Source organism: Entelurus aequoreus, linkage group LG03 (assembly GCF_033978785.1).
Source record: "Entelurus aequoreus isolate RoL-2023_Sb linkage group LG03, RoL_Eaeq_v1.1, whole genome shotgun sequence".
Taxonomy (NCBI): domain Eukaryota; kingdom Metazoa; phylum Chordata; class Actinopteri; order Syngnathiformes; family Syngnathidae; genus Entelurus; species Entelurus aequoreus.
In genome coordinates, this window is record NC_084733.1 from 52,859,381 (window position 1) to 52,871,889 (window position 12,509).

The 12,509-nt window shown below is 37.5% G+C and overlaps 1 protein-coding gene across 1 annotated transcript in view; it reads left to right on the forward strand.

Moving 5' to 3' along the window:
* The window catches only part of lg03h14orf180 (linkage group 03 C14orf180 homolog), a 35,758-nt gene that overhangs the window by 10,141 nt on the left and 13,108 nt on the right, over positions 1 to 12,509 (forward strand). The window contains exons 3-6 of the mRNA XM_062042142.1: positions 2,560 to 2,646; positions 4,248 to 4,368; positions 8,872 to 8,902; positions 8,979 to 9,087. Of these exons, the coding sequence (XP_061898126.1) occupies positions 2,560 to 2,646; positions 4,248 to 4,368; positions 8,872 to 8,902; positions 8,979 to 9,087 (348 nt within the window). The remainder of the gene's footprint in view (positions 1 to 2,559; positions 2,647 to 4,247; positions 4,369 to 8,871; positions 8,903 to 8,978; positions 9,088 to 12,509) is intronic.

Here is a 12,509-nt window from a genome sequence, read left to right on the forward strand (position 1 = left end):
GAACGCGCATTCCAAACGTGCTAAATATAGATGCAAACCTGCGCCTGCAAAACTGCTTTAGGTTTGATAAATCACATTGCAAGCACTAAATGAGTATATAATTGATTGATGATTATATTTGCAACTTCTGGTTGCACACTCGGCCCACACTCAAGCACTTGGCTGGAAAACAGGTGTATTTATGGCGGACTGCCTCTATAAGTAATCTTACAATTTTCCTTGCAAATAGGCAAGTATGTCTGATGGAAAGCACTCAAAAATAAGGCTGCATTTCTCAAACTGTGCTAGCTGGATGCTAATGTACATTGGCTGTGCCATATACATGCTACTGGTTTGCATTAGCGAATTTACATGGTGATTTCAACTCCTCCAAATTTGTTAATGAACACTACAACTATGATCCACATTACAATCAAACAGCTGATGTGTAACAACTACAATAATTGCAGTATAAACACTCAGTAGGGCTCAACAAAAGACAAATGGGACATATTAAACTTAATGGCTAAGAGTAGAACGGCAACACACTGAGGATAAAGAAATAAATGCATACTTGAAAAGGAGACTCATAAGTGAAAAAAAAAACTAAATATGACTGGACAACAACATTATCATTATCAGCTCACTGTTAAATGTTTGATATGTAAAAGGAAGAGATTCTATTACCCCATGAATATACACAAAAGTATTGAAAATCGACTATGAGGTACCAAAAATTGGTATTGTATCGGTTCAAATGTGGAAGGTATCTATCCCTATTTATAGGTGACCCAGCAAGTTAGTGTAATAAGGTGATGTCCATAGGCATAAAGGAACTTAGCATGCATATTTTCATGTAAAAGCAAGTCACATTGTGGCGTATAAAAACCATAAAGATCCTTTTGGAATTAACTATATTTAGCTACTTCAGTAACATCACATCACGTTGGTGAGCAAATATTAAACATTGTTTTACACGTGAGAGATTCAGTTTTAAATAGGGCGTTTGGACAGCCAGGACTGTGTTTATTTTAGGCGCTCAGTGTCTCTGCTGCTCCTTAAATTCACCTGACAAGCATCATCAGTGTCATTTCACAGTGGGCCAAGTACAATGGAGTGTTTCTGACAGAGTGAGCTGGCGCTATTATTAAAGGTGCTTTTAATAGAAAGGCTTTTCACAAGCCCAATATTATCAATAATACAATTTAAAAAATATATGCGTATGGTACTTTAGTAGAGTGTGTAAGATACTAAATACACTCGAGAAAAATATCAATGCAACACTTTTTCTATGGACACAAAAGGAATAATTTGTTCAAATTGTGTTCACGAAATCTGTGTTTTTGCCAAGATAATCCATCCATTTGGCACTGGACTTTTTCATTAATGTACATTCAATTGATAACACCACTATAGTGTACTGGACAATATCCCTTTATGTTTTTTAGTCTTGAATTAATGAATATAATTACACTGTGCATTGGTATTTACCCTGAAAAAGGAGGAGTGAGAATTTAAGATTCAAGACCGTTTATCACTCACATTCATTATTAAAGAGCACTATGATGATTTCAGTCTACATTCAAAACACTTCCTTGTGGTCTACATAATGCATGGGATATGCAATGTACATTTTACGTACATGTTGTGTAAATGTTGCTCCACAGTCATTATTATAAGCAGTTTTTTTGAGTCTGTCTGCAAAATGTTCGTTTGTAGATGTGTTCCCAGATTGCAAATGAACCCACACCCTGCCCCCTCCAAACATATTTTCAAAAGATACACTGTTTAAACATATACCTTGAAGTCATTTTTTCCAGATACGATCGAAAATAAACTTCATAAACATTATATAGGTTCACCCGCCCCCAACATTAGGCACCCGACTTAAACAAGTTGAAAAACATATTCGGGTGTTACCATTTAGTGGTCAATTTAACGGAATATGTACTGCACTGTGCAATTTACTAATACAAGTTTCAATCAATCAATCAATCACCCTCTTGATGGTTTTTGACCCTCACAAATAAGCTGCTTTTAGCAGCATTTATGTCATTTCATATTGCATGTGGGTTTTTATTATACACATGCCTAGATTAGATTATAATAATACTTTAATCTACCCTTGTTGTCTTTCCCCATGGCCTGAAACACAGGAAGAGGAGCTGTTACCTCGCTGTGATGTCACCAGGTAACCAGACTGAAAAAAACCTGGGAACAGAGGCATCCAAGCAAGCTCACGCCCAAATGCATGAACCTTATGAATTGATGCTTTGGCATTGTTGAACACAACTATCCAACACTGTAATAATATTTATAGGTCATAAAAGACGAAAACCATCACAGTCCCCTTTAAAGCTGTTAAGGCGAGGGTGGGGGGCTTGGTTTCCTGAGCCTCTGTAGTCTATCATAAAAAATCATTCTGCCAACATTTACTACATGCACATCCCTGAAGGTCATTCTTAAGGCGGGTGTCGGGCCGAATGAACACAGTTGAGCTGCGCGACAAGGCTGTTTTTAACTTCAACAATTGACTAATCCCAGTGAACAAGTGAGTGATCCTTCACCCATATACAACAGATGGGAAGGCCCTCCAGTTCATCCAGGCTGAAAAAATGTTCTACGAGGTGGCACTGATCGAGCTCACAGCGCTACACGGGAGAACAGGCAAGTTCAATAAGCATTATGATAACCTGGGTATAGAAGTGCTTGTATTATCATGACATGTTGATTTCAATTTTTCTGATTGTGAGAAGAAATAACTATTTTTGTTCACTTGGCTGTAATGTTTGAAACATGTTGAGCACGTGACGCTTGTAGTAACACTGAGCAATGTCAACAGTTACAAGTACAGGTGATACTCTCACAGTGTTGTTATTATAACAAAGTGCATGTTTTTCTTGACTGTGTTCTCATGGTTGCCTCAAATACCTGACTTAAGGGTTTCAAAGGTGCTTGAAATTAATGCTTAAAAGCGCTAATTCTCATATAATAAATTATATAAAAAATAAAATCCTGGAAAACGTTGGACACAGGAGGGCTTTAGGGGCAAAATGCATGTTTGCATTTTTGCTGTTCTTTATTTATTTCGCACTGTTGACATCAGTTTTTGGACAGCACGGTGGAACAGGGGTTAGTGCATGTGCCTCACAATACGAAGGTCCTGAGTAGTACTGGGTTCAATCCCGGGCTTGGGATCTTTCTGTGTGGAATTTGCATGATCTCCCCGTGACTGCGTGGGTTCCCTCCGGGTACTGCGGCTTTCTCCCACCTCCAAAGACATGCACCTGGGGATAGGTTGATTGGCAACACTAAATGGTCCCTAGTGTGTGAATGTGGGTGTGAATGTTGTCTGTCTATCTGTGTTGGTTGGCCCTGTGATGAGGTGGTGACTTGTCCAGGGTGTACCCCACCTTCCGCACGAATGCAGCTGAGATAGGCTCCCGCACCCCCCACGACCCCCAAAAAAGGACAAGCAATGGATGGATGGATGGACATAATTTTTGCTGAACTCCTTAATTGTATGCAATACAAGTACTTGCATTATGACTGTGACATTGTCTTTTAGAGTACCGGTATCCTATTATTGTGTTGATATATTGTTAAACTGTTTATTGATGCAAGTATTGTTTTTGTGTGCCTGTCCTTTGTTTTTTAGAAAAGGAATGGCAAAAAATACTAGAAGGTCAAAAATGTCGATCAACAAGTTGGAGTAAAAAGTGTCTGTACCGGCATAATAAACACAACCGTTGAAAGAAACTGTCTTGAACTTGTTACCTCTTCTTTGTGACTCCGTGTTTTGTTTACCTGCCACGATCACCTGTCCATGCCGTATTGTTTGCATCTTACTATGACCTGTGTTGTTTGTGAACTCTTTCAAATACATTTGTAGTGACTAGCTACCTTCTCTAATGTGGGATACAGGTGCAGCACATTTTTACGAGTGCAGTGCGTGACTGTATACTGTATTTGCTTTGTCACCTTGCACACACGTGCCAGTGACAGTGTTCTAGTGGGCGTTGCAAGTGTGTTGTTTGACCCCTTTTATCTGCTCTCTGCAACCTGTATCACTGACTTGTCTCTAGTTCTCAGTTCACTCTCATAGTTCTCAGAAGTGCCAGATAGGCAGGCATTTTTGGGGTTGTTTTGTTAACCCCTAGAGGGGTGCTGAGAGTGAGACGTATCGTCAGGACCCAGAGGGGTTTGATAGCCTTGAGTGGTTTTCTGGCAGGCTGACTGCGATCCCATGCCCTGTGTTTGCATAACAGAGCCCCAGGAGGAGCCTCTGCTGGGTTCTGCAGGATGGGCGACCCCAGAGGAGCTCTCAGAGCAGGCCTCCCAGGCTCAGCACCTCGAGCGGCTGGCCCAGCTGTGCATCATGAGCAAACAGTAGGTAAAACTTGCAGTGTGTGGGATTTAATGTGCAGTACAGTATGTGCTTAGTAGGCTTATCAGGAGGTAATTTATGCTTGTGTAAAGTTTGTTTTATGGCGCCTGTACCATTGGATAATATGTTGAACAAAGTCTATGTATGTGTGGTCTTTTTCTTTCATGTATTTTTATTATTACGTTGTTGAGCTTAAAGGGGACCTATGATGATTTTAATCTAAATTTAAAACACTTCCTTGTATTACAGATTAAGATTAAAGATTAAAGTACCAATGATTGTCACACACACACTAGATGTGGTGAAATTTGTCCTCTGCATAATATGTATTGGATATGCTTTGGTGTAAAAATTTGCTCCACAGTCGCTTTTAAAACACTTGTTTTTAATCTGTCTGCAAGAGCTTTGATTGTGAAAGCATTCCCAGATTGCAAATTAAAAACCCCACCCCACCCCCTCCACAAGTATCAAAATGTATATTTTGTATACGTACACTGTTTAAATATAAATTTTGAAGTCATCACTGCTGTTTTTTTCCAGACACAGTTAAAAATAAACTTTTTATAGATTCACCCGGTCACAGCATTAGGTTCACCTGCACACTCGCTGATCGATTCAGACCTGCATAAAAATAACTGCTTTTAGCAGAATTTATGTCACTGCATGTTGTACATTAGTGTTAATGCACACATGACAAAATTAGATAAAAATAATACTTTATCCTATTTTCTTTTGTGTTTCCTCATGGCCTGAAATTTAGGGGAAGGAGCTCCTCCCCCCCTGGCTGAGAGCTTGACTGAAAGGGAAACTGCCCTTTTTTTTCACAATCATGAGAGACAAGAACATATATGTCTTTTTTATTTGTTTTTATTTTAGAGATGATAAAAAATGCTGCTAATGCGAGTCACCGATAGCCTTCAAAGCTCTCGAAATCAACTTCAAAGCCCTCCATCATTTTGTATACACACTGCAAGTATATATATATATATATATATATATATATATATATATATATATATATATATATATATATATATATATATATATATATATATATATATATATATATATATATATAATGTAGTAACAGACAGAGCTTATTTCCTATGCGCATTTATTTCCGTTTCAGCAGTTTCTTGGCAACAAATGTGTGTTTTCTAATCATGGCAGACTTCATAACAGGCAACAAAGACAACTATTTTTAGACAAATGAGGGTTTACAACCTTTTCTTTTTGAAGCTAAATATACGGAGGATGAACTCCTGCTTATAGAAGCTAGCACAAAGACGAGGATGAAACGTTGCAGACGAAAGCCGAGAGAGTGAGGTCGGTGTGACACTGATGCTGTAAATGTGGAACTTGGAGCCAAGCTATTTCGACATAAATGAAATAAACCGGAAAAACGTCTCCAACCAGCTGGACCAAACGCACAAATGTCCATCGAGTAAGACACTTTATTAATGCTAATTATACAAGCAGCATGTCATGGTTGTTATTACAACCACAGTCAGTCGAGCTAGCTGTGTACAAACAAAACATGAAATGTGAGCTAATACTTTACATATGATTCTTCATGTTTTTCAGTCAGTACAGATTGGTGTCCTATCACATTGTGTTGTGCATTACAAACTCAGCTGATGTAGAGGCTAGCTTATCTCTTGCCATAGCTATCTTTTCCGGCTAATACGGAAGCACGCCGATGTGTTAGTACGATAGAAAATAGTTCCTCAGTGTTCGCTTTTACAATAATAATGCCGCTACAACTTGGTTATTATACAGGTTACTGAACGTAAATGAAGTATTGTTGGCAGTTTTTGAATGCATTTTTAAAGTGATTTAGAGGTATAATTGATTGCTCCCATTAGCTGCATTGCTAGCCACCTAGAGCGAGCGATTTTTACAAGTTAGAATGCAAAAAAACCCAAAACCTTTTGTCTCTTGTTAAGGATTGTAAACAATAGGCAAAATTACGAAAAAAGTGCAGTTCTCCTTTAATGTCTAAATAAGTACGTCCACCTCGCTGTGATGTCACAACGTAGCCAGACTGCAAAACCCCCCAAATAAAAGTATCCAAAACTGTGTCAAGCATCCAACATTGTAACAACATATATGAGTCAGAAAAGATGCAATTCTTTGTAATTCTCCTTTAATAAAAAATTAATATTGAACAACCACGAAGTTTGGGGATTTAACATTAATTCTTGCATTGTCAAAAAATATTAATATTAGTATTAATCCTAAAAAAATTGAAATATACATTTTTATTTGAATATTTTTTACATTGGATACATTTTTCCTTCATGTCCATCTTTATTCATATTTTTTTAGAGTGAATTTAAATGTCTTCACTTTTTATTGTATGTTCTTCACTTCCAACCTTTTTCCGTGGCGCTTCTTTTTTTTTTTTGTCAATACACCTTTGTTCTGCTCGAGTTGAACTTCTGAGTAAATGTAAAGAAATGAGACACCACTCTATGTAAGTGAAGTAACACCTTGACAGGATCTGGTGTCTCCTTGTGTGTGTGTGTGTGTGTGTGTGTGTGTGTGTGTGTGTGTGTGTGTGTGTGTGTGTGTGTGTGTGTGTGTGTGTGTGTGTGTGTGTGTGTGTGTGTGTGTGTGTGTGTGTGTGTGTGTGTGTGTGTGTGTGTGTGTGTGTGTGTGTGTGTGCACTTCAAAAAAGAGCTGACAAAATAAAAGTTAAAAGACGAGATTTCAGGAAATATATTAAAAACTAGTGAAATTATCTGTCCATGCACCTAGTTAATTTTACTTGATAAGACATCCTAACTTAAGGCTGGTAGATCTAAAAATTTGCAGGGTTTTAAAGGTAGAAATAAGTATTCTATTCTGAAAACAAGCATTATTCATCTTGCAGTTGTTAAGTTAAGCATCCTCGGGATGTTGCAGAATCTTTCAACAAGATTTTCTATGCGAGGAAAACCAAAATATCTCTGTATTCTATTAGTATCTATTGAATATGTATTTTCTCAACTATAACAGTTTTAAACTAGACTAGACAAAATATAATTGTTCATGCCAAAATCAAGATTGTGATGTAAAGTCAATTATTAAAAATAACTAAATAGCTCTCAAAACTAGACACATTTTTAGAAATAGAATGTAAAATGCTGGCAACTGTCAAATAATTTGCAGTGTGTGTACGTGTGTGCATGTGGGTGTGTGTTTGTGTGCGCGTGCGTGTGTCTTGGTTATAATTGTTTAGGTTAGACCAGAAAGACTAGTGGGTTTACTGCATTGTGTACATAAAAGTATACATATAAATATAAATATACAGTACATATACAGTACAGCCTTCGTTTTTGTACATTTCCACTGTAGTATAAAAGAAACCGTGGTTAAAGTTGTGTATGCAAGTACCCTGGAGGATGAAGTTTTGGGTACAAGTATTAACATCCCCGCCTTTAAATAAGATCCTGTTTTTTTGGGGAAAAAAAAAAAACAAGCACTCGTGCCTTCATCAGTCTTTCAGCAATGTGGCAGAAAGTCCCTTTCAGGTCTTCTCTGATCAGGTGTCCCCTAAGAGGGCCCTTTTAAACAGGCAAACCGACACCGGGGCATTACTTATTGAAGGGACATGTGGCTTTGGGACGGCGAGTCTGACATTCTGTCACACTAAACAGAGCTTGCTCTACATGTTTACTCAACACGGGAGGGTGACGGACGTCCACGCCTGACTTTCCTGCTCACCTGCGAGAGAAACAGCTGTTAGCTCTCATATCTCCTGTGATGTGTTTACATAGATTAACACAAGGCAGACAGGCGGACACGTGCCAGTAAGCCTGCAATAGCACTAACATCTCCACTTCCTTCTAGTGCTTCCCGTGTGTCGTCACAGCTTTTAGAGTTCGGTGTCATAGTTGCCCCCCTACCCGCACCCCACAGGCAATGAAACAGATAAGCTCCCATGACAACCAGCACTTGACCCACATCGCACTTCCTTGTCCCACATACAGTACATGAAATGTACATAGGCAGGAAGTGATTTGGTTTAGGTATAGCTTTTGTTACGTTTGCAAATGTATTATAGTATCCCACTCAGGTCCGTCCTCCTTATATACAGATCCCACGATCCGTCGGGGGTCGGGGGGGAGCAGAGTTCATTTTACCTGTGTATTAGGAATGTTTCTACATTTATCTTTTAATAGTGTTACATTTCTATTTTGCAGTACAAAAAAAAATGGTAGGGAAAAAACAAAACGTGCATCAAATTAAATTCAAGTTTGATTAAAAATAATATTTTTTTTTTCTGTAATACAAACATTTTTTTTTGCGATTAGGTTGTATTCTGTTAATTACATTTTTTGTTCGCTTCTTGAATCCAGACGAGTCTCTCTGTAGGAAACTTTACCCCCTTTTAATAATAAAGATTGATAGATTGTGCTCGCTCACCTATTGATTGTGTAGGTGACAAATGTTTAAGCCTTGGCAGAGGTCCGTTCTCTTACATGTGATTCATTGTGTTTTTTCCTCCATTTTTCTTCCAGGCCTCATCTTGCGCTAGAGTACAGTGGTAAGGTACGTATACATTTCCATAGCTTTCTCAATGTTGATAATCAATCAGACATTTGGTAACCTTAATTTGTCTTGTCAGGCTACGAAGATCCACCAAAAGACCTTTGGTAATGACCATCCGATTACTGCCAGAAGCCTGGAGCTCATGGCCACAGTCTATGCTGAGATTGGCAAGACTGAATATTCAGGTATGTCATACTCAAAATGATAATAAACAACTTTCTTTTCGTAATACACTTATGCCTCAGTTTCCGTTAGTAATGCGTTAAGAAATTTTGCACGAAAACGGAATCTTACAAAAACCAAAGGAACCACAAGAAATAATGGAAATTCAATCAAGCCGTTACAGATACTCAAAAATGTTAACAAAACACACATTTTCTGGAGAATAAGCATTCGTTTTACATGTAGAAAACAATGCAAAATAGATATGAATGAAAAATAAAACGGATAAATGAACATGTGGGATTATTTTTTTTGGGCACTCGATTTTGTGGAATGATAGATGGACAAATAGTAGAACATGATGGATGGATATGGATAGGCGTGCAAATGGAATAGTTTGTTATGTGCAATGTTTGACCGTGCCATAACTGACTAAAACTCTTGACAAAAATCTAATCTAGGTTTGGGCATTGAGCATCCGTGGGAACCAGGTCTTACATTTCAATTCTCCCTGGAACATCCACATTTTGAAACGTCGATTACTATTTTCGATACTCAATCCACTAACCAAAAGAAATATCAATCAATCAAAGTTTATTTATATAGCCCTAAATCACGAGTGTCTCAAAGGGCTGCACAAGCCACAACAACATCCTCGGCTCAGATACATAAATACACACAGTAAATAGCAGCCAACCGCTTCCCTAAGAATAAATAGACTACATTTATTAACCCTTGGACACACAACCTACAAATACCTACACTCTTCCACAAGTGGGATCTAAAATGACCACAATTAAAATCAATGTGTTTTTGCAATAAACTGGGTTGTTATTCTTCAAACTCTTGAACAAAGAATTTTAATTTTTTTCATATTCCAGGTATTGTTGATGAAACCTTTTTGTGACATGAGGCCGTTTAGTTTTGTATTTATTTTGTCATCATTCTAAGAAATCACAGGGTTTTTTTTTATCACTAGCCACTCTTCCACAAGTGGGGTCAACATGACCCCAAGCAGTTCCTATGGAATCTTCTATGAAACTTGAATTCAAAGCAGATTCTGAAAATGTACATAACACAAATAATACTCTTGACAAAACACTTCAAGTTAATCAAAACATTCTGAGGAAAAAATTGGTCCAGTTTCAAAAACACCATGAAGAACACAATGAATTTAGACTTAATCTCAGTGTATCTACAAAGCAATTAAACTTTAAGTCACAGCCCATCTCGGATTAAACAAAAAACTAAATGAAGCATAACTAAAAACTCTTCTATGTATCAAATACTTCATTTGTCATTTCCACATATCAATCCTGTGCTAACTCAACAAACCATACAAACAGAGGTAGAAACTATTCAAGAGGGTTGAGCACCTCCCTGCCTTCTAGGCATCACTGTGTCTCGTTAGAAAAATAAAAGCTGTGCAATGTGTGAACAATTTCAACAAACCAAAAATTAAAACTTAAAAGACTGACATTATTGCAGTAAATCCCACACTGTTCACTCTCTTTAAATTTGCACAGAAGACAATAATTTTCACAGAACTATATCAATGTGCGGTGTCTCATGCAGCATTTTAAGTGGGGTTACCAATTGTTTATTTTACACCTCTTTGTTTTACGTTGGGTCGAGGGGGAGGAGTCACAGCCCCGCTTTACCGTGTACCTCTTGCTTGGTGTACTTTCTTGCCCCGGTATAAACTATTCGCTTGCCTAACAGAATTGCTAACAGAATTGCTATTGCGACATTCAGTGGACACATTTAGAACAGCAGTTTCTTTAACTTACAATGCAGCTCAATTTTACACTTAGCAAACTCATCTCGCAGGCTGGATTGAACCTGATCAGGCCCATGGGCCTCATGTTTGACATCCTTGCTCTAGAGAGAGGATAATATAACAACTGTTGGGCTGATTTGTTGCTGTTCAGCGGCCACTGCCAGGCTACACGTAAGAGGAAGACAGATCGATCCATAAAATTGCTATATTTTTATTTTCTCAAAATAGATTATTTAAAATTCAGCAAATAATTCCCTGGACACAGGAGGACTTTGAGCGCAAAAAAATGATTTAAATGAGTTATAAATAATAGTTTTTGCATTTGTTTAGTTATTGTGTACTGATTAATGTGATCAATCCCTAATCGGAACATCTCTATCTTTAACACATAAACAACATCGGATAAGCGTAAATGTTTTTTTATGAGCTTTACAAAAATAAAGTCACACTTTTGTTACAATGTTTCCTTCGTAAAGAAACATTGGAACATTTATATTCAACTTCAAAGGGTTGCTATTTATATACTGCTTGAAAATAGCATAGTCAAGGTGTGCCCCGCCTCTTAAGAGAATCGGAATTGCGAATTGTTCGGAACCGGAATCGTCTAAATGTATGCAATGCCCAACCCTAACCATCCATCCATCCATTTTTTACCGCTTGTCCCTTTTGGGGTCGCAGGGGGTGCTGGAGCCTATCTCAGCTGCATTCATATCATACGAAAAGTAAGCATTACAAAAACCAACATAGCACTGTATTTATATGTCAGTTTAGGGCCTGATTGACTAAAGGTTTACTAACACACGTGCAAACTTGATAGCATCAAAATGCCCACAATACTGAAAGGAGAAAATGCAATTATATTATAAATATGTGATTAATCAACACTCACCACCGTTTTGGGAGCACTATTCAGTGTTTTATTTAGCACCACTGAAATGTATGTGCAAACTGAGAATCCCCCGCCATACAAGTGTGTGTCAACAAAATATTTGCATGGTGTGTTAGAAAGAAAAACATATTACACACATTTGAGTGTGTGTCAACATTATATTTGCATGGTGTGTCAGAAAGAAAAAATATTAGACATATCATTTATTCAGCAACATCATTTAATAATTTTATAGCTGAATGTTGTGTAAGTTACAGGGCTGATTAAAAAGAGAGAGGTATATATATATATATATAGACTAATTATGAAACATGAAATTGAAGATATGATATGATATGATATGCAGCATGAATAATTCAGCATCTGAGATGGCTAAAAACATGCTTGAAAAAGTAAGACAGTAGTATTTTTTTAATTTGTATTTCCCTTAAAGCACATTTTTCATTACTTTGAAAATTATGGCTTATTTTTTACCTTAATTTCCTTGAATTGATTCAAGTACTCAAAGCACAGATTGGCTAATCAGTTGATTACATCATCAGGCAGCCATTATTGACTGTGCAAAGACTGTGTTTAGTTTGGAGCAGGGGCACCCAAACTGAGGTTTCTTCTTACTTTTTCCGGCAGTAGAAGACATTTTTCTCGCATTAAGATGATTACCGGTGAGTGTAAACAGTTAGTGCAGTTAGCCAACGAGATTCTAGTTTGTGGAGATGTGAGTTGCATTGGGATTGTGCTTACAGAGTTAATTTGCATGTTTTTGCTGTTTAACTTGT